Source organism: Eleginops maclovinus, chromosome 1, assembly GCF_036324505.1.
Source record: "Eleginops maclovinus isolate JMC-PN-2008 ecotype Puerto Natales chromosome 1, JC_Emac_rtc_rv5, whole genome shotgun sequence".
Taxonomy (NCBI): domain Eukaryota; kingdom Metazoa; phylum Chordata; class Actinopteri; order Perciformes; family Eleginopidae; genus Eleginops; species Eleginops maclovinus.
In genome coordinates this window covers 23,536,117-23,559,719 of record NC_086349.1, presented here as the reverse complement: position 1 = coordinate 23,559,719, position 23,603 = coordinate 23,536,117, and the positions used below count along the sequence as shown (strand labels likewise).

Below are 23,603 nucleotides of genomic sequence, written 5' to 3'. Positions count from 1 at the left end.
AACTAGCTCGAGCCAGATATTGCTAATAAAGCCTTATGCTATGAGATATTGCTAATAAAAACCCAAAGCTTTATCTTTACAGCTCTTGAAACCATTGTTTCTTTACGTATAGATGGAGATAAATGGGAACACTGGGACCATGCTAGTTGGAAATGTAAACACTGCCTTCCTGCGGCCATGCTAATGTACACAAAAGCTGCTTTCAATAATATTTATGGCTCTGGAACGACTCAGCAAACTGGACTCGTTAATCCCGTTGGCATGCGCCTCTGCAGCTCTCAGACCTGCAGCGTCCCACACTGCTCCGAGTGGAAAGCTCCTCCTCTTGAAAGCATAGAAGACAAAATGTTACAGTAATTCATAAGTATTTTATTACACAAAGAAAATTGCTATCACAAAGTTATCACTGAACATTAAGCAATAAATATGAAGTCTGTACATGACAGTATAATGGCGACTATGTTTCGTTACTCAGGAAAAAAAGAAAGGGACTTGCGATGTAATTGAACAAGAGGGTCACAAACACACGCATATATAGAAAGAAAATGACAAACAGATGATTATGATTATCCATGACTCAGTTCCATACGGGGCTGGAACAACGTTTTCTTTTATATTTTTTTATAAATGGATTCTGTTCAGCAACTCCACAGAGATAAATCCAAAGTTTCTGTGCTTTCTCGTCTCCTCCCCCGGGAATATAAATGACCAGCAGAGAATGAAGCAATCTCAATTGTCAGCTCTTTTTCTGCTCCGCGCGTTACAATCGGATCCAATGAAAGGCGAACATTTGGGGCCGCTGGAGCTCCAAACAGGCTGGCAGTGAGCGAAGGTGTCCTCGTGTCCACGTAGGACAACCAATATACACTCTTTCTTTTTCCTTTCCCTCCCCACTTTCACTCGCTTCCTTCTTTACTCTTCAATTCCTTGGCTCTGCCGCCCTTCAGTCTCTGGCTGAGTTTAGGACGGGCCTCCACCTCCCTGGGCTTCTTGGCTGGTGGAGCCCTCGGCCTCAGGGGCTGGGGAGGCCCCCGGGTCTCCTTCTGGAAAAAACAATATGCAACAAAAAAATCTGTCAAATATTGCAGATAATATCGAGCTCAAGAGTGGTTTGGCTCTCTCAAAAAGGAAAGAATAATGAGAATCCTGAGGAAGGAACTACAACTTCCTGTGGCAAAGTGTCACGATTCAACATTCAAAAGCTTTATTGTCATATGCACAGCAGCTACAGTGCAGATATGGCATTGAAAAGTCCCAGGCTCCTCCAACAATGCAACATAAATATATATAAGATATAGAACACATTTAGAAAAACAATGCTAGTCAAAGAAATAAACTACAATAAACTAAATGTTGCAGAGAACGGTGAACAAATAAATGCATGCATGATATTTCCAAATTGTAGGTTTCCCATAAGAGTGGCGTAAGATTGGGCAACATGTCACAGGAAACATGTCTCTGACTGAAAACGGAAGTAGGCAAGAACAAGGAGGTAACACACACAATGGTCAGAGAGGCCACATCTGCGTCACGTTCAAACATGTCCCTCCGAACAGCTTGACACTCTGCTGAGATCAGAGGAAGAATCTGTCATTGTGCTGCAGCTACGACTCATTTACCTCTCAGGCAACAACAGCCAGCTCTCTCAGAGGCCACCGGCTGAGCAGCCCCAACTGTTTGGATGTTTTGGAGCTTTGAAACACAGACAAAGCCGTGTAGTTTCTGTCCAATGACACGTTTGACTTGAACTCTGGGTAACTTTTTTGACAAACTTCAAAACATGGCAAACAACTCAGCTTAATTTGCTCCAGATGTTTCCTGGAAGAATTTAACATTTGCAAGGACGTTTTATTGGACTATTCAGCGATGAAATGAAACCAGTAACACAGTGCAGACTTCAGGCAAAGGACAACTGACAAAGTCCTTCTTTATATTTATTCATACAGTATGAATGTTTTCCAACGAGCTGTGGTGGCCGCTACATGCCCTTTCCTTTCCTCATAACATTTCCAATACATTGGTAGCAAATAATCAGCTAAGTTTCAGTCTTCTTTTCGTCATTTGGTGAAACTGGTCAGTAGTTGTTAGACCTTGAATAGGAACTTTAGTCATTTTTTAATTACATTTCTTATATTTTTCTTTATTAAAGGTTCAAAGTTCAGCTATTTGTCACAACATCATACAAGATGACACGAGGGAATGCTGTTTTAAGCTTCTCGGCTCTAAACACACAGAAACAGATATTCAAATATTTAAATTGAAATGTAATAAAATTATCAGTTTATCTTTACACCTAATTAATCATCAACTCTTCCTGACTGGTCTTAAATGACTTTTACACAACGTAGTACCTTTTTAAATGACTATATACTAAATCTAAAAGCTAAATTAAGACATAAGCACTACATATAAGTCAAAGACAGTTTTGTGGAACCAGCACCAGGTCCTAGGTATGCACAAATACACACATTTCCTCTGCTTTCACACTGTGTTTTTTGGTGTGTGATTACTGACCTGCAGCCTTCAGGTCCATCCCTGCCAGGTCTTTGGTGAGTTCACTAGTGCTGGCCGCTCCTTCTCCCTTCCCTTCGATGTCGGGCACTGCGTTCCTGCGGCCTGTGCGATCACAGTTGATAAAGTCTGAGTACGACGTCTCCACGTCCATCATCTGTCCATGACCAGCGCTCTCATTACACCTGCCAAGAGGGGGGAGGGGGCATGTCAAGTGGCTGCGGAGGTGTAGCACATAAATCACCTCGCTGTCTTCCTTCAATAGTCTGCAGGGCCCGTGGGAGGACGTATCACTGTGTCTGGTGAATTTCTACTTCAGCAGAATCAATCACAGAGTGCTTTTTAAAAAGGTTGACTGGTGCAGAGTGAGAAAAAAGGCAGAAAAGGAGCACTTGAGCAGCAGGGGGAATAAAAAAAACGGTGTTAAACAACTCCTATTTCTGTACAGATTAATAGCACTCCGCTAATAGGATGTCCTAATTACATCAGGAAAAACAAAAAAGCTGCATCAAATCTCTAACTCAGCCTCAGCCTAGTCATACCTCTCTAGCAGAGTCCATTTCTCTCTCTAAAAGGTACTTACACAGCGACAGTATAGAAAAAAGAGAGAGAACTGAGAGAATTGATCAATATGGAGAGAAAGAGCTTGAAACCATTAAAAGGACCAGCAGAGGTGTGGCCAGAAGGTGCACCGGCTAAAAAGTAAGTAGAGCTCCGAATCAGCCATTCATTCCTCTTCGTTTCCTGTGCAGTCCATATTTAACTGGGTCATGGATCCTGCCAACCACTACAACACTATACAGCTGGAAAATCCTCAGAGAGAAGAGGACAAAAAATAACACTGCCCCAGAAAGGAAAAGAAAAGAAAAGGAGAAGTTTGATGAAGTTGTCCTCTACTAGAAAAGTAAGAAGAAGTTGTCACAGCTGTTCTTCTCCTGCAGCTTTAATCCCTGAACATCCCCCACAGGCCAGCACACATTGTAGAGATCCCACGGCTCTGCATGGGCAGCATAACTGACTACATTACAGTGAGCCTGTAATAAAGCATGTAACACGACAGCTGAGCGGCTGAGCTACGAATCCCTCAGAAACACTAGGGGGGGGATGGAGTCTCGAAGGGAAACAAGAGAAAGAGTGAGGGAGGAATAAAAACGAGCTGGCAGACACTGGAGGCAACACGCTGACCCTGGGGGCAGTTTGTTCCCAGAAGCATTGACTCACTTTCTACCATTTAAAAAGCTCCCACAATTGTTTTCCGTCTCCTATGTACAGTATGCGAGTGCCATGCCAAACAGGAAGCAACCCAGGGTTGGTCCCTGAGAGGTCACGAGCCACTCAGGGAAGAAAGGAGATGCTGCTTGTGAGTTTTGCACAGAAGGGTAAACTTCAAGCCCCTGTAGGTGAGAGTGGCCCCTCAGGAAATGTCACTGTGTTCTGGCATTTCCCCGAGAGCGTCTACTTACCACAAAAAGGCACTCTGTGTTCAAGGCTGCACACGGTGGTGAGATCCTCTCATACACTGTCTTCGAGATAGCCTTGCTGCACATTCATTAGCGGGCCGGATCACCGCGGGAGGCCAGCGTCTTATAATTACGACTGCAGGACTACGTTTCCCTCAACCTTTAGTTCAGACACCTGTGGTTTTCACTAAGTAACCAATTAGTGCGGGACACAGTCAAAAATAACTAATTGGGATTTTTCTGAGCAATATCCCCATTGTGATCAATGCCATTCTGTTAATTAATAACAGCTGCATAGTAGACCGGTTAAATTGTTGTATTAATGACACACACACACACACACACACACACACACACACACACACACACACACACACACACACACACACACACACACACACACACACACACACACACACACACTGTTTAGATGAAGCTGATGACGCAGTCTGAGCAACGTGCTACATCCATCTGCAGTTTTGACAAGCAGATGTCAAAGTGAACCAAAACGTAACAGACTGGTTATCAAGGAAGACTTTCTCATTTTAAATGTGCTTATTCACTTTCTTGCAGAGCTAGATGACAAGACGGGCATGATGACATCACTCGTGTCTGTGCTTTGAGTATGGAGATATCATAGACTGTCTATATATACAGTCTATGGGAGATATCGCTAACAGCTGGCTAACTTAGCGTAGCATAAGTACCTAAAAGGAAAGGGGAAACAGCTAGCCTAGCTCGGTCCAAAAGTAGCTAAATGGTGAAAGCCAAGGAATACTATAGCGCACAATGTGTCCTTTTTACACTTCAGTGTTTGTACAGATAAAACAAACCACCTGTAACGTGTTAATAAGGGAGCTTTAGAAGTGTAGGCAGATGTTGTTACCTTTTGACAGAGCTAGCCTAGCTGTTTCCAGTGTTAGCGCTAATCTAAGTCAGCCTGCTAGCAACTATCCCCTCATTTAACTCTGCATTTCTTTGAGTAATATGTTGTTTCCATCTAATAGCAGGCATACAACTTAAAAATGTAACCATAGTTTTGGGATGAAAGCCTGTGCTGAACAAGTTGTCTTAAACTAAATGTTTGTAGTCTTGAATTATGAATATGGTGACTGCCTTTGAATTTGTCAGCCGAATAAACACAGCTTCTCCTGTTTCCAGAAACTACATCACTTTAAATGATTTTCAAATCACAGCTTTGATATAAAAACCAGGACTATTACCAAAATATGCATATTCTAAATAAACTGAGACAGTATTCAACAGCTCTGACTCCGTTTATCATGTGCAGAAACGCATCTGTGTTTGCCTCCTTCTACTCCCATTAGCCCAGTTGTTATGTGGCTTATGGGAGCTCCCTCTAATTGCCATTTCTTTGTTCAATTACTTAGCTTGCCTGCACACGAGGATGAAATCCTACCATGAGATCATCATCACGTGTTTTCGCTGTGGTGGAAGCAGTTTTTATGGCGTTTTAAAATCACTTTATCTACACAGCGACTTTTGTAGCGCCGACTCACTGACTGAAGCAGGTTTCTGTTGTTGATGTTCACCTGCTGTGATTTGTATTATGCAGATGAACATGTAAAGTGACTGGGAGGGAGACGATCTGTAAAACACACTGATGACCTTCTGTGTGACTGAACTAATCGCATCTCTTGTTCAGTGATGCAAATAAAAGAAAACACAAGCGCTTCATCTAGGTTTGCAACAGGCCAAAGCACTATTATTTCTACAAACTATTACATTAAAGTGCTTTGTCTTTACAGTAAATGTCAGGAAACAGTGGAAAAAAAGTCTAGAAATGTTCCACAGCCCAATGGGAACGTTTTTGATCGTCTTGTGTCGACCAAAAACTATAATGCATTACACAGAGAATGGCAATAAGAAGGTCACATTTTAGAAGCTGAAGCCTGCAAATGTTGGGCTCAGCAAATGTTGGGCTCAGCAAATGTTGGGCTCAACATTTGCAGGCTTGACAAATGTCTCAAACGAGGAACAAGATGTGTAGGCGTGTTTCTTTGTGGAGGACATACTGCATACTGTATGTCTTCTTTAGTCGTGTAATATAATTGACCTATGATTCAAGCCTTGCATCATTCACAACACATCCCAGATATAATGACTTACAACGCTCTCTGCATGCGTGTCCCAGTTAAATAAAAGGGTGCCTTTATGTGGAAAAGGCCAGGGTGTGTGTACAGAAGTAAACTCAACACAGCTGCAGCTCGTAACCCAACCACGAGACAAATGTCACAGGTGTGAATTTTCAGCCAAGACAATAACAACTCAATCCTCAAAGGGCTATCTGTGCAGCTTAGGTCATGAGTTGAACTCGCTTTGCTCTCTTTCCCCTCCCTTCCCCTTCCTCCTCTTGATGAGGCCCTTTTAATGGAGGGGTGGTATCCCTTTCCTGCAGTGTGTTATAGGTTCTTGTGCATGTATATGGTCTGCAAAGGCCACAATCCCAAAGTTCCCTCTGTTGGACTCCTTTATTTACTTCCAGAACATAGTGACATCACTATGTAACACTTGCGCTTCTATTGGCTAACGCTCAAACACATTGTACGTGAAAGGATAAGGGGCGGGACATCGCTAGCCGGCCAGCTAACCAATCAGAGCAGACTGGGCTCTGGTTTCAGACAGAGGCAGTATGAGAAAAATAAAGAGCTTTTTGAACACTACAGCATGGAGACATGTCACGATAGAGAAACAAAACACAAATATTAACCGGAAAATTATTAAATATGGCCTCTTTGAAAGTGTGGATCATTTCCAAGGTAGGAATATCATCTATACAAAGGTTAATTCAGGAACTGATTAAAAAAAATCTCTATTCTAATAGAAAGGAGCTGCATTATTGAGGCATGAAGCACTACAACCTCATCTGCACACTGAGATTCCCTTCATGACGGGTTTAAACATGAACGATGTCACACCGGGCGAGGTGACATGTAACAGGAGAGGTTTCCGCATGTGGATATTGGGAACAAAGGCCTTTGAGCTCACTGGGGGAATATGAGTCAGCACAGACACTTACACTGGGCCCATTAGAGAGGCCGGATCACTGCCATCCCAGCGGAGCCTTTACAGCCCGATATGTGTGTAATAAACTCACATTATCTGCCATAACCCACACAGCTTCTCTGCTGATTCAACGTCCATTAGAGGCTTCTACACACAAGCATCAACTAACTAAAGCATTTAGTAAAAAGGAAAAAGCTTCTATGGTTTTTGAAGCATCTGAACAGTTCGAAGTGGCCTTAGTTAACCCCTACATATACATAAGTAAACAAAAATAATAAAGTAAACTCAGTTTTGATGAATCTGTATCTTTCTCTTGATTTATCATTTGGTCTTCAAAGTGTGTCCAAATGATAAGTAATAATTAGAGTTATTTTGAAGCAAGAATACCTTTAATTATATTGAAAATGAGAGGAGTTAATGGTATTGTTTGTCATACATGATTATCTACTTAATTTCTTGGGGTTTTGGACTGTTTCTCTGAACAAAACAAGATGTCACTTTAAACTTCGAACATACATTTACATTACATCAAAAATCGAAAAATATATTTGCAGATGAATCTCTTATTTACAGCTTTATGATTATATAACACTTTACCAGAGATCATAGTGATGTCTTCAAAGATATTTTTTTGACCAAAATGCGAATATATTAAGGGTTCAGAAACTTTGAACATCCATTTTATACATAAATCAGGAAAGTATTCAGGATAGCCATCGCCCTTTATAAGCTGTAAAACAATGTCTATAACATATTTCCAAAGGCCCATGGTGAGGCCTTCAAATGTCTTGTTTTGTCAAAAATGCAAATATTTTTAGTTTAAAATGGTAAAACACAGAGAGAAGCATCAAATCAACACATCTGAGATGGTGTAGAAGAAGAACATGACCTAAAAGTGATGAACTGACTGTGGAAATAGTTGCTGATTCAGTTTCTGAAACTCAATTTAGGTTCTAATAAAATCCCAAAACACTCCTTCTACTGAATGAAAGAAGTCTTCATCTGCAGTGAGAAACCAATACACTTGTGGTCCAGCAACGCATCAAAATCCCAACAAACGGTCTCATCTTACCAAAGCTGTTGAGTCCCTACATGCAGACCCTAACTGCTTCAGACAAATCATCCGAATCCATCCACCCTCCAGTGCTAAGTTACTCAGCGTGGAGCACCATAATGCTGGATCTCTTGCCCTCCTGCTCGCTGCCTCTCGGCCCTGACAAATGTAGTGTGGGCTCTGTCTATTCACATGATGTCAGCAGCTGCTCGGTTGACAACATGCCCACTTCAAAAACACAAGGGAGCTGTATTTCCTCAGCGGGGGTAAGCATTGTTGTTCCTCTCTCCAGTCCGACCTCTCATAAATAAATAAAAAAGCCCAGTCCATTCAACTCTAGTGTATACATCTACCTTATATCCTTCCTCTTCTTATGGGAAGCGCGGGTGTGTGCTCTACTTCCCCTGCAGAAGTGAATATTGCAGCTTTTCAGCAAGCCAGCCCTTTCCTTAGGGTGCAGCAGAGGTCTCCATCTCCTCAGGCAGACATGCTGAATTACCACGGATAATGCTGGATGCTCAATGCAATTTTCTATCACCTCCCTGAGCAGACATACGGAGAGTGATCGCTGCCACTCTCACATAATTGGCAACCTAAATGAGTGCACTGAGCTCCTGCGCCTGAAGGCATTATGAATCAGTCAACGAACAGGAGATAAGAAGCCTGACCGAGGCTATTAGCATCAGCCGCTGCGTGGAAAAGTCTTTAGTGAACTAATGAATAAAACAAAAAGGGCCTGGGTGAAGGCTGCTTCTTCAGAAAAAAGCTACAGACAAATCAAAAATCAATCTATCCGGGACCGATGATCTGTGCAGGCGTACGGAGGAGTTGTGTTCCCCTCTTCTTCACACGTCAGAGATCAATTCCCAGCATTGCTTGGGAGATAGAAACAAATGCATATGGATGGCTTTGCTCCAAAAAAAAAAAGAAGACCTTCCACCATTTAATAAACAACTCACTGTCTGATGTTAATTATAGATTAACTTGTTTATTCTCTGTTATTCAATTTGTTTTTTACTTTGTAAAATGTCAGAGGAGAGTGATTTTCCCTAAGCCTGCGGTGGAGTCAAATTCAATTAACAATATATCAAACCACAGAGTTTTTGCATGAAAAATGGTTGAAAAATGGTTGTATGAAGTTATAAAATTGGTAAGAAATAGTACTTTATGAAGACAGAAATGAAATATATTAAAGAATGTAACTTCAAAGTCCTTTTTTTGCTCATTTAAATGAATAATGTCTACTACTACAATTACAAAAGCATTATGAAGGCAGAAATATTAAATAAGAACAATTGATCTTGTACATAACGGATGCAACTACCAATTGTCTTCAAATTATTTTCTCAATTAGTTGATTTATCCACAGATTATCTACAAAAAAGCGTGACATCTTGAATGTCTTGTTATTCTTTTACGCCAAACGATTCACAGCCCCTCAGATATTCAGCTCACTGTCACAGAAGACATTTAATTAGAACATAGTGTCACAAGAGAAGCAGGAACCAGTGATTTTTCTGTAAGGATTGTTCAAACAATTACTCCTGAAATGGTCCTATTATTTTCTCTCAATCAACTACTAATTGTTGCTATAATGTGCAGCATGAAGATGGAAATCAATCCAGTACAAAGCAGTTTTATGAAACGGATGAACCCAGTGCTAATGGTTTTAGAAATCCGCTTGGTTCATGCTTTCACTATGAGTATGGATCGACTCTCTGCTCCCTGCCTGCCAGGCTAATATTTGCTCACGGTGGATTAGAAGGTCAGAGATGCAACGAGGTACTAAAGCAACACGAGCCTCAGGGTCAGAACAATCTATTAGAAGCTGTGCAGGCAACCTGTGTGGTTAAGTGTGCGGGTACAAAGGGTCTGATGACTTTGTTCTCCAGGTTCGAGGGCTCAATGTGGCAGGTGGGCCGCTGTGCTTATAAACACTAACTCATCAATGGGCTGATTCAATATTGTTAGAAACCCTTTATAAAATAAAGCTAAACAATGCTAACATGCTAACAGCCTTGACTACAGGGGCACTACTATGCAAATGTTCAGGTTCATATTTGTATTTAGTGTCTCTACTCTGACATGTCTCCATGCTTTAATGTTCAAAAAGCTCTTTATGTTTCTCATCCTGCCTGTGCTGCAGCATCTTTTTTCACCCTCCGTCTGAAACCAGAGCCCAGTCTGCTCTGATTGGTTAGCTGGCCGGCTCTGTTGTGATTGGTCAAACACTTAGAGATGTCCCACACCATAGCCAATCACGTACAATGTGTTGAAGTGCTAGCCAATAGAAGCTGTTCTCTTCATTTTGCACTTACTGCAGATATTGAGAGATTGGATTGCCTTATGTTTATGCCTTTAAAAGTTGGAGAAAATAGCATTGTTTAAAAAAAAGCCACAAATAATAGTTTCCCTTTAAAAACCAATGTATAATCTCACAAATAAACTCCCTCTGAATCATCAATTATGACACACTACAATTGATGGTGTCTGTCTGCAGAGATCCTGCAGCCCTCTGCCAGGAGTTTCTCTATTCTTTTTATTTCGCTGTGTTCGGGGTGTTTTGGGCGTTTCTCTGCAGCTCCTCTGCATCGAGCTGTCACTCCTTCGCCTCTTCAAAAAGAATGATTGATAATATGTCGTAAAAATCTGACATAAGTGGATGTTTGTGAGTAACAGGAACAGACAGGAGCCCCTACAGTATTCATCATAGAAGATGTAAAAGCTTTTTATTTAGTAGTTAATTAAACATGCTGTAGCTTTTATAGCATGTAAACAAACATCATTTGGGTAAAATAAACATGTTACAGTTCAGCTTTTTTTCAGATTTTAAATTCTGTGTAGGTCGGTGGATATATGCTGCTGTGAAATTAGGCTGATATGGCGGAGGAAGTTTGTTTAGCTCAGCACTCAAGAATGATACATGCATTTGTAAATATGTTCTCCATACGAACGTGCACTAAGAAGGCCCATGTGTGGATGTCATGCGTTAAATTAGTCCTATAATGTGAAGCACTTAGCAGAGGAGCAAGATCACTGAACAAGCCCTCCAGGTAAAAGGAGCCTTTTGTATGAAGCAGCTGTACCCATTTGTTGCTGGATAGTCGATGAAATGACCACAAAGTGATGCAAAACGACCACAAAACATTCCAAAGTGACACAAAATGAGCAGAAAAACAACAACAACAGACAAGAATGCGCGAATTGTACACAAAACCACACGCATCCAGGGACGCAGGATACAAATAGACACATAAGGCCTCAGAGAGATGCAAAATAACCACAAAAACAGGCGAAACAAATTAACTTATTTCCAACTATAGCTCTGAGAAAATTTCAAATGACTAAGTGTTTCCACCCAGCTGACCACGCTCACATTTATGACCCGTCTCTGCACAGGAAGTCGTTCATGACTTTCAGTTAACTCAAATCACACTCATCACTGAACCAGAAAAGCAAATCTCACAAACAAACACTTATATAACATGTTTTCCTTTTCTAAATGTGCTTTCATTAAAGCAGACTCTTCCTTCTCTGACTGAGCACAAACTAGTACAACAAAATGTCATGTGGTCTTTTTAAACAGATGGCAGGAGAGCGTATAAAAAGCCCTAAAGAGGCAGAGTATATGTTCCCTTTTGTTAGCACAGCTCACTTGGCAACAGCTGTGTCAATCAATATCCGTTCTTAAGCATCATAATATGGCTTCACACACTACAGCGAGAGTAACAAGGTCCCACATACGAGGATCCCATATCCATGTTTGGAGTAAAGTGACGGTTACATTACCAACACTGTGTCCCCTGAGGCCCCCGAAAACTGCGAATAAACCGTGATCGATGAAGGCTTCGACTGGCGAGAGGACGGACACACAAGACTGCGAAAGGACTGTAGAAACATGAGGAGAGAGGGAATCCCAGGCTGTTGTTGGTGTGTGTAGGACGGGTGTGACTGAGTCTCATCAACCAGCTATGATTCACAGCTGAGTCAGGAGCAGGTGCCGCGACTGGCCACTGAAATAGAAACGTGATAACACCCTCCAACCACACCTTGAAAATAATCTCACATCTACATCTCCAAATGTTGCCGTTCATTTAGACTCGTCCTCCTCGAGACTCTTCACTGGGAAAACAGATTTGATGACTGATCATTAAAACTATAGGAAGCACTTGGTATGCAATTTTGGAAAATACTCTGGAGTTCTGTAAAAAAAGACCTTTAATTAATCCATTTTTTAAAAAACTTTTACTTATTTTTTAATACTTATATTACTTGATAACTGAATTGACTTGCATATTTATATTAAAATACAAAAGATAATCAAGAAATTAGTTGGGTTGACTTATTGTGGATAAAGATAAGTGTTTAGTAACATTATTTGGGATATTTATTATGTTTTAGTCCACTTTATCTGAAAGCTTGCAGAATATCATTATTTATACATATCAAAGGACGGTATTTAAAGGAGCCCTATTATGCTTTTGGGGGGTTTCCCTTTCCTGTAGTGTGTTATATAGGTTTTTGTGCATGTTACTGCTCCAACACATTATACGTGATAAGGGGCGGGACATCTTTAAGCGGTTGACCAATCACAACAAAGCCAGCCAGCTAACCAATCAGAGCAGACTGGGCTGCAGCACAGGCAGTATGAGAACAATAAATAACCTTTTGAACATTAAAGGATGGAGACAGAGTAGAGACACAAAATACAAATTTGAACCTGAAAATGAGCAGAATGGGGAGTCTTTAAGATAGTTGTATAGAAAGTAATTAAGATGAACTTTGTACCTAAAGTGGTTTGCACATTAATGCATGAAAATGGAATAATTTATAATTCTGAAATGGGGTCATTTACATAAGGAATACTTTTTGTACGGTTTACTTGGATGCTTGTAGTCGATTTGAATGATTTTAGTTGTAACAGAATATTTCTACACTTCAGTTTTTCTGCTTTTAACTAAGTAGACGGTCTGACTACTTCTTCCACCACTGCTCAGTAACCTCCCCCACTTCTCATGATAGAAACCAGTAAAAGTGATTCATGCTCGTTGAGGAAAAACATCCCTGAAAAGTTATTATCTTGTTTACTTTTCAGACCACATTAATTTATGTCTGTGTAAGCTCCAGGCTCTAGGGGACACTGTAAGTTGAGTGCAGATGTGGACATGAAAAAGGTGCTGCGTCCAAGTGGAAAATATTTAGATGTGGGTGCTCTGCTGAGTGTCTGGAAAAGTTCCGAGAGCTGAAAGAAATAGATCAGTTTTCACACATTATGCTCTGAAAGTTGGAGTCTGTTGTTGTTATCCCATTTAGTTTACTTTAAAATGTCCCTAGTTTGATACGGTGCATTCATCATTTTAATGAGCGGATCATTTTGATAACTTTTCTTAGTCTGATGAATGTTTTTGGGGCTTTGGACTGTGAGGGAGACAAAAATGTAACTCAAGGATATTATTTTATGCTCTAGGAAGTTATGATGGGTATGTCTTTCTAAAAAATAATCTGTAGATTAATTAATAATAAAAATAACTGTGAGTTGCAGCTGTTTGTATGAAATCAATGTCGCTTTGAATTACAATAATACAAGTTAAAGAAAACCAGTAAATATTTGAGGCATTTGCGCTTATAAAACTGATCAACAAATCGTAAATCAAACAGCTACTGATAAAGTAATTTAGCCAAAACTACTACATTATTTACTGAGTGAATCAACACAAAATTAATTGGAAACATACTTTTTTTTATGGATAGAAATCAATTATTAAAGTTATCAAGATTTATGTTTTATATTCTCGGGTTCTACCTCTTAAAACGTGAAGATTTTCTGCTTGTTTTTTTTGTTTTATATGATTTAAAGTCTTTGGTCCAAAGATAATTGACAGATTTATTAGTAATCGAAGAAATTGGGAATACTGTTTTAATCTGTAAGCATGAATACTGTATTAAAGTCAAATCTCCTATGTTGATAGGCATAATATTACTTTATTGGATGTAACGTAAGATCGTTGTCGTTATTTGTCTGTAATTGTCAGTAAATTGTTAAAAATGCCCAATTTCCTAAACCCCATGGTAACGTGTTACCTGACCAAAAGCACATTTTGGGCTTTTTTGCTAAAATAACTGCCTCTGAATCAATGTCAGAATAGTTCATTTCAGGTTCTTTAATTCAACCTGACATGAATCAATTGATTGTATTAGCATCAATTACAATTACATCTTCCAATTCCCAATCAGTCCTCAGGTGTCCCTTTGTCTCCCCATCGAGCAGATGTTGAGCTTCACAGCTGCGCAGGTCTGTCATTTTCCTCCCACTGTCTATTCTATTTATTCTGATTCTATAGCGAGGTTGCCAGGTTCTATTTCTGTGCACACATTTAACAACGTGAGACTCCAGCAGGAAGCAGGTGGTTTGTTTGCCTATGTTGTTTATGCCCTGTCTTTTCCCAGGCTCTCGACACACACACACACCCTTATAAAGACCCTTTAGGAGACAACGACGAGGAGGAGGAAAGACGGTGAGGAAGAGAGATGATGATGTGATGGAAAGCAGAGGGGGACAGAGAAAGAATGCATGAGTGTTTATTGTGCTTTCTAAAGAAGGAAATGTGCCTCACTGGCTCTAGTGTTGACACAACTAAATAGAGAAAAGGAAAACAACTACAAAAAAAAAGATCGGACAAACATAAGAAACTGGTCAGCTAAACTGCAACCAATTCAAAAAACGTCATACTGTTAGAGGTATTTCACCCATAACTCCCCCGTCTAATACAGAAGGCGTGTTTGCATGATGTATAACTACACCAAAGCATCAGAATATATTATATTTATACTGTTAGAAAATATTATTTATCCCGGGGGTAAATTGGATTTTATAACAGTTGCTCTGTTTTAACTTCACAAACACCAAATAATCAGCAACAGAAATATTATGTATTTTAATTATAATATTGTCAAAGTTTTTGTAATATTATTTATCCGAGGGAAGGGGAATTGGATTTGTATAACGGTGTCTCCATTTTTAAATATAATGTAAAGAACACTTTGAAAATCATTGAGAAGCTCAAATTGAAATGTACACATTGTACGCTGCATATTTCAACGTCACATTAATTGCATCAACATGAATCCAGTCAACTTAAATAGAACAAAAAACAAAGCAAAGCTACAAGAAGAACTGAAGGTGCAGGAGGCTCTCCCTGTCGTCCGTTCCTCTCTAATAAAATAACTCACTACAGAATCTGCTTTCAGCCGAACGCTGCTCACTTACAAAGCAGCATTTAATTTCTCTAACCACAAGCGCTCTATCTGCTGAATCTGGAATAACCCGCTCCTCTCACCTGTACCGACGGTCGAGATGTGGGTGATGTTTGCCGATAATACCACTCAGCTGCATCATCACACTTTTCTCCCACAGGTCTCGGAGGATGTGGGCGTCATGTGATTCGATTTGCTGAGTTGACGCGGATAAAGAGGCACATGCGTAACCCTCTCCGTGAGCAAACACATAAAAAAAAAAAAAGGGACAGAGGCAACCGTTGCACTCTCCCCCAGGCCGAGATAAGGAGGCCATCATTCAGGTAGGAATAGAGCACAAACACCCTCACTTTTATATGTAGAAGAAACCTAATGATACAAGAGCAGTATTCAGATCCTTTACTCAAGTGAGAGTAGGAATACAATAAAGTAGAAATACTATGATGGCTGTCCTGCAATAAAACTACAAGAATTAGCCTGGCCCGTAGTCCAGTATCATCAGCCAAAAAAAAGAACGCCTGTCATTTGTTACTATTTACATTGAAAGCCCATGAACACGCACCAATATAGGCAGCATTTTACAGGGTAAGCTGGTTCCTCTAGTTACTTCATTACATGCAGTGGCTCAGTCAGTAGGGGCTTGGACTGGGAATCGTAGGGTGCCGGTTCAAGTCCCCGAACAGACTTGAAAAATATGGAAAGTGGACTGCTACTTGGAGAGGTCCCAGTTCACCTCCTAGGCCCTGCTGTGGTGCCCTTGAGCAAGGCACCGGACACCTCCAATCCCCCCCCTCCCCATTGCTCCCCGGGCGCTGCACAATAGCTCCTAGCACTGGGATGGGTTAAATGCAGAGGACCAATTTCACTTGTGTGCTCTGCTGTGTGCATGTATGCGACTAAGAAAGAGGGTTTCATCCTCCGATTCTCTCTATCTACATTAGGGCTCCAACAAACAATGGTTATAATTATCGATTAAACTTAATAAATAATTCTGTATAGAAATAGTGAAACTGAAAATATACCATAAAGATGCTATTACGCTCATTTTCAGGTTCATATTTTATATTTTGTGCCTCTACTGGGACATGTCTCCATGCTTTAATGTTCAGAAAGCTCTTTATTTTTCTCATACTGCCTGTGCTGCAGCTCCTCTTTTCACCCTCTGTCTGAAATCAGAGTCCAGTCTGCTCTGATTGGTGAGCTGGCCGGCTCTGTTGTGACTGGGAAATGTCCCGCCCCTTACATACAACGTATTGAAGTGCTAGCCAAGAGTGTTACATACTGACGTCACAACTGAAGGGAACTTTGGGATTTTAGCCTCTGTAGACCATTTAAGTGCACTAAAACTTGTATAACAAATTACAGGAAAGGGAAAACCCCCCGAAAAGCATGACAGGACCTATTAACTCATGTTATGTAAAACAAATCACCTTTAATGAATTGGGATTTCCAGTGAGGGAAAGAAAAGGAAATGTTCTCAACGGGCAATAACGCCGTAAAGTTATTTTAATGACAGTAACGAGATATTTAATTTTCCGTTTAACTGTCGCGGAGCATCCTTCTGTCAACATCAGTAAATGTTATTGCTCCTCTGGGATCCTCATGAAATGCTTCAAATATTCTATCACAAACGGAGCATGAGAATTCCCACAGTGGATCAAATCAAAGCGAAAAGCAGATCACAAGCTTACGATTCGCCATCAAACAGTGAAGGTCACGCAGCTCCTTTCCATACCCTGCAGCATTTTTCAGTCTCATCACTTCACAGGGAATTAAAAACAAGGCCACTCCACCTAAAATAATCAACGCTCATATATTTTCATGAGGGGAGATTCTCATTACAGTAAATCATCTTTTTGCTCGCTCGCCAGGCGAAAACCGGACACGTCTGAGTGTGTTTTACTTCCACACCAATTCACGCGGAAGAGAAAGCATTTACATAATGAGGCTTGATTAAAAATGATCACGCCAAATAGATTCAAGAGCAGTGTTTATTCAACACCTCGACCCTCCAAGTGTGCGGACTGGGAGCCAATGCAGCTGAATTAAGAGTTGTGCTACATTAAATACAACGACCTAATGATGAGAAACAGATGTGTGTTTGAACGACATCCTCTCCCAACACACTCACTTCTCAGGAAATCGATAAAACACGAGGGAATAGATGAGTCTCCTACGAAACAATAACAAATAAGTATTTTCTGTAGCCACTCGATGTGTGCCGAGCTGCAGTGACAGGTTATTTAAATTGGCTCAGACAGAATAAAATATATCCTGAGCCAATTTTCAGCTGGAATCAAATCAACCAAAAGCATTTAAGTGCTACTCCACCCAAAATCTATCACGCTCGTTCCCTGCGGGCATAATGAGTTAGTAGTTTGATCCATTGCAGACGCTGTGACTTGAATTCATAGTACAGTATATATGCTGACCCAGTTTCATAGGGGTAAAAAAAGTTATACAAATTCAGAGAGAAAACTGTCTCCTGTCAGTATGGTAAGTACAGTATATCCCAAACTCTGTCCTAGAGAGTTTCCATCTTAAAGTATGCAAGCAAGGCAAAGGCAACATGTACAAAATATTCTACAATAACATTTTGAGTGTTTCATACAATCAATGAACAGTCAACTCAAAAATGATCAACTATTTTTTAGAAGCAATTCATTGTTTGGGATTTGGGAACTCCGATATCTAAAAAGTTCCAGCTTCTCAAATGTGAGGTTTTACAATTTGACTCGTCTCATTTTTCAAAAGGAAGACTCTGACTCAGGGGGAGAAGCTCCTGTAGGCATGAGATGCATTGTAATTTGCATGGGATAAAAAGCGTTGGCTGAATTAAATGTCATGGAAATGTAAAGAAGACGAGTCCTCTTGCTTTCTGGAATTCTGGTCAGAAAAACATTTGAAGACATTACAAAACTAAGATATTCATACAACCCTTAAAATGCTGTGTAGATTCATGACTAAAAACCATGTTGTTGGACATAAAGTGAAGAAAACCCCCATAAAAAAACATTAACCTTTTTTAATCTCTATCCATTTTTACTAGACATACAACCAAAAGATTAGTAAAAAAAAAAACATTTACTTGAAGACAAGAGAACTGAAAGTGCTAACTCATTTCCGAGTGTTGGGACTATTTCCTGCACGACAGAAGACCTTCTCTCTTGCATAATGGACAACTGTACATTTAACCCATCATAGAATTAGGAGCATTTGGCACCATATATATATATATATATATATATATATATTCACACTGCCACCGGGAAACAGGGAGTCGAGTACTTCGCCTGAGGGCACATCTGCAGCGCCCTGAATATAAACTAACATCTGGAGCTACCAGCCCACACTTCACTCCACTTAGTATGTTCAGAGGCATGAACTTGCAGCCCTGAGCTACTGCCGCCCCGAACTAACACATTCTAAGCTTATGTTAACTACAGTCCTTATTTTAGACATGTAACCATAAGCCTTATTGCATATAACCAAACCATTATTCAAAGAGAAACATTGACAAGGGAAGTGAAAGTGCAGAAAATGCTAACTTATGTCTCGGTTTTGAGACCATTTCCTGCAGCTCTTTCATAACATGATTGCCGTCTCGCTTGCCTGAACTAACACCAATAAACCAGCCTTATGTCTGCAAGCTAATGTTAGCATAATAAGTCATGGCCACAGAGCTACAGTATATGCAGATAAACAGTCTTGTTTGTTGCTGTGCAGTCGCTGCTTTGCCTCAGCTAGAAAGTTGCACCCAGGAGGCTTATAAAAATAAAACTGCTAATTAAGGAAGGACGCTGTGCTGAGTTCACTGTGCCTTCTGAACACACACAGTACTCACCTAAACAGAAGCTGTTGTTACCAAAGAGCGTTGTGGTGATGAGACATGTTTGTAGGCCGATGTGCAAGTTAGCATCTTAAGGATATCCCCAACAAAAAGCGATGGGATTTTGGTATATTGCAGAAAATAAGCTCTGTTGCAAACACACTAATGATACTTATTAAAAGATAATCTCCGTCTTTAACCACCACTTTATGATTTTGAAGCATTAAGGCAATCAGCGTAGTAAAAGCTAACGATAGGCTATTAATGAACTTCACGTAAACACCGCTAAGCTAAAGGCGGCTAATGTTGGGCGGGATGACGTCCCTTGTAAGTAACCGCTATTTTATAAGACACATAGAAACCTCAAGCATTCACAAGTGGAGTATTTACTGATGTATTTTATGTTGTACAATAAAATGGGAACATCCCTTCAGATTGTTTTAACCACAGAACTTATTTCAGGCATCCATCCGTTTGAAAAACGTTGACTTTGAGAAAAAAGTAAAACAGGTAGAGAGGCACAACTCGAACAGGTGGAGACCTTAACCACCCATTTTCATATCAATACTTCCTCCAGGTCCACGACTCCATTAGACCTGTCAGCTACCATTACACACGAATAACCAGTGTGGCTATTAATAGCTACAGTATCATTATTTCATTAAATGAAACATAATAGGCTGTGAAGTCTCGATCATCACTGCTGAACGTCAGAGAGATTTATATTTCAGTTGACTTTATAGCCCCGTTTTCAACACAGACTTTGCAAGGCATGCTTCCCAATAAAAATGAAAGAAAGCCTCCAATGAAAGATTGATAAAATGGCTCGCAAACAAGATTCAATTCTGTTTTAACCTTCATTGATATTTTACAACACTATAACTGTGACTTCAGACTGCACCAGAGAACGAGTTAAACGTGTCTGTTGTTGTCTTATATTTCATCGACTTCTCCCAAACATCGAACAAGTGTGTAAGTGGGAAATGGAAACAATCACTTCATGTTCATAACCTGAGTCTCTCGCAGTGTAAGAAGTCTCTCTGTGAATCAGAAAGCTCTTTCTGTCTGATATCAACCCACTGAAGGCCGGGGTGATGGCACTCGTTTTCTCCTCTTGGGGAATTCAGGGAGCTAAAAACAGAGGAGCTTAACTCCTGGTCTGCACACACTGCAAAGAATGTGGTTGGAGGTCAAAGGAGTTGAACCAACAAATCCCCGTCCACATAATATGTACACATTAAACCGGTGATTATAGAGGGAGGCGTACAAAAATAGAGCTTGAGAAAAGGAGTTCAGATGGTACCAAAACATTTCCTCGGTTTTAAAAAACAGTCTAAAAGAGGGTTGTTTTTCATACTATGTCATCTTAAAAGACGCCCTATTCTCCTTTTAAGGATATTCCTCTTTGCTGTTATGTGTTATATTGGTTACAAAGTCTAAAATCCCAAAAAGTTTCCCCCTCTTCACCCCATGCTTGAAACGAATCCATTGGAATCCTTTGTTTACTTCTGTAACATAGTGACATCACTACGTAACACTCGCGACTCTATTTGCTAACTCTCCAGCACATTGTTCTTGATAGACTAAGGGGGCGGGACATCTCTAAGCGGTTGACAAATCACAACAGAGCCGGCCAGCTAACCAATCAGAGCAGACTGGGCTCTGGTTTCAGACAGAGGGTGAAAAGAGGCAGCTGCAGCACAGGCAGTATGAGAAAGATAAAGAGCTTTTTGAACATTAAAGCATGGAGACATGTCCCTGTAGAGACACAAAATACAAATATGAACTGGAAAATCTGCATTTTAGTGCCCCTTTAAACATTGGTAGGGCTATGGGTATGGGATATAATCTCAAAGAAATCTGGAAGTCGATTCAACACAGTTTGAGATTAGGCTATTTTGATCTACCGTCTATTATCGTTACTTAAGAGAAGCTTTACATCCAGCTGCCTCAGATTCAAATTAAAGGACATAAATCTGAAACTAGCAGAACACAGCATGTTAAGGAAGGTCTTCTTTAAGTGCAGGGAGAGACGTCTGGCAAGAAGAGGAAAATCTGAAGACCACTTGTGGAAAAACAACCACCCAGTAACCGTCCCTTCCCTGCTGTGTATACTTAGTACAGGCACCAGGGGTACAGGGGTCCGAATGTTCTCAGGGTAATCATGTTATTGTTGGCAGCCTTCAGCGGGAGCAGATTTAACTTCCATTTACTGACAGCAGGAAGAGAGTTGGTGAGAGTTGGTCATGCAGCACTGCAGATAACGGTACAAGTATGATCTAATTACTCATGATTTCTTTCTGAGCCACCGGCGTCACGGATTAGAAGATGCAAAGGTCTCAGAGGGACTAGCCTCCGTATTAGCTTAAAAATTAGCACATCAAATGTTAACAGTAAGGGGTCTGTCTGTTCTTTCATGCTTTGATTTGGTAACTATGATTAAAAAGCTTCTGCAGGGATCTGTCCAAGGTCAGCAGGGCACGTGTGTCTCTAGTAGCAGAGGTTTTTCTTGCATCGCTGCGCTCTCTGTTCTGGCTGCTCTCCACCCCCCCTTTGGCCATTTTGAATGATAACAGACCATGTTTGGTTAGCTGGTGCAAAGAGAGGAGATGAGGCAGAAAAAAGAAGAAGATATATCTGACATCAGACTGGAGAGAATGTTATCTTTAATTCATCAAGTGGCTTAATTCCCACATTTTATTTTCCAACCAATATACAAACATTTGAGGTGCTTTTGTTTCATTACTATGATTAAGACTAGTTTTCCTTCCTTCCTCATATAATGGTAAAATATCTAGAGGTTTGGTGAGACAAAAGAAGCAATTTCATATAATCATCATCAGCCATTTTAATGGGCATTTTAAAATCAAGATTGTCGATTGTAAAAAGAAAACAATCTAAATATTCAACATTTTCAGGCCCACACATTACCCTAGATTTCTTCCTTGAGGTTATACGTTTACTATGGATGTAAAATCACATGCTTGCTTGCTTTTCTTTTCAAAATGCGGTATTTTTTGTGATGTGCAACAGCTTCCTTCAGCCATAAAATGCAAAATCAGAACAAACCACAGTTCCACCCTTATTTGTTTAGCTTGTGCCTGTCAAGACTAACCATCTGCTCTATTGCAACACTAGTGCTTTATTTTAATCAGGATTGTTGGTGCATAGATTACATGTTCACCGCACTGCCTGAGATCTGTTTTGGTTACACACAGCCTGCCAGGCGACAGTGAAGCAAACCACCACAGGCAGGCGAGCAGCCAGTGTTTATCTCCACCAGTGCTCATGCCCAGTAACACTGGCACTTGCCCAGCAACACTCATGCAGAGTGGGGGGTCCCAGGCTGCTCCCCCCCCCCCCCCCCCAACCCCATCCAACCCTCCTGCTGCTGCTGAATCTCCAAGCACCATCTCCATGCAGCCCTGTCATTACACAAGAATCACCTCCAGACAGAAAAACAAGACAGACACCTTCCTTGTTCTCCCAGCAGCCAGGATATTTCATGCTGTCATCACTGCCTTATTCCCTAATGGAGTTAGGAAATACAAGTTGATTTGTTTTTAAAGGCGGAGGAGGGGGTGTATTGACAGAGAAGAAAAGAGGAGATGATGAGAGAGGAGAGGAGATGAGAGATTTCAAAAGCTCTCCACGCTGTCATTAGCTCCCCTGAATGCAGCAGCTAATGTGTGGGAAGGACGGGCATGCCAGTCCTTTACTGTACACACACAATACACACAGGCGTAATAGATGCACTTGAATGCATCATACATTTTCGAGGGAAAAAACGTGATTAACATAATGTAATTCACCAAGGGGGATTCGTTTTTGACACATTCAACGCGTGTCTGTGCAAAAGGAGATGCATTGTCTGCCGTGGTGCTGCCTGGGAAAATGCCTTCTTAAAATCATGAGGAAAAAAAAAATCTCTCGCTTCGTGACTCTGCAGCTCCATGCGGATGGTGTCTTACAACATTACTATTTTTTGTGCACATAAATCGACATTTAAACCCGAGGAAATATGAGTAAAATCGCCACTAACCTTGGTCGGGTCGCCTCCTGTTATCCACTTGTTACAAAGGAAATTTAACACCATGGATCCTCCTGTTAAGTTTCCTGGCAGTGGGACAAAAACGAGGCAAAACCGGGCCGAGACTGAAGCTTCAATGGTGTGGATACCAAAAGTCCTGTGATGACAAGTGCTGTGTGTGTGTGTGTGTGAGTGTGTGTGTGTATGTGTGTGTGTGTGTGTATGTGTGTGTGTGTGTGTGTGTGTGTGTGTGAGAGTGATAAGAGCCTGGGTGTTTTTCTCAGGGTACCGTCTGCAAACAACGAGAAAAGGTTGTGTCTTCAAACAGCTGTTTTCCAAAATGGAGTTATCCGTGAGCAGCCAATCAGAGGCTTCCTCTCCTCTGTGGGTTGGAGCCAACAGCACACTGCACTCTGAAGATCAGACACTTTATACACA

The 23,603-nt window shown here is 40.7% G+C and overlaps 1 protein-coding gene across 6 annotated transcripts; it reads right to left on the bottom strand.

Moving 5' to 3' along the window:
- Positions 1–348: 348 nt before the first annotated feature.
- pkig (protein kinase (cAMP-dependent, catalytic) inhibitor gamma) lies at positions 349–23,516 on the bottom strand. Of its 6 annotated transcripts, none has more exons than XM_063887435.1 (3): positions 23,178–23,516; positions 2,515–2,696; positions 349–1,043 (listed from the first exon to the last, which is right to left on the bottom strand). In XM_063887435.1, the coding sequence occupies exons 2-3, from the start codon at positions 2,666–2,668 to the stop codon at positions 961–963; spliced, it is 237 nt and encodes a 78-aa protein (XP_063743505.1). In that variant the 5' UTR covers positions 2,669–2,696; positions 23,178–23,516; the 3' UTR covers positions 349–960. The 6 variants fall into 6 exon arrangements, with proteins under 6 accessions (XP_063743505.1, XP_063743496.1, XP_063743489.1 ...); XM_063887426.1 differs by lacking the exon at positions 23,178–23,516 and adding an exon at positions 15,390–15,597; XM_063887419.1 differs by lacking the exon at positions 23,178–23,516 and adding an exon at positions 11,842–12,040.
- Between the last annotated feature and the right edge of the window lie 87 nt (positions 23,517–23,603).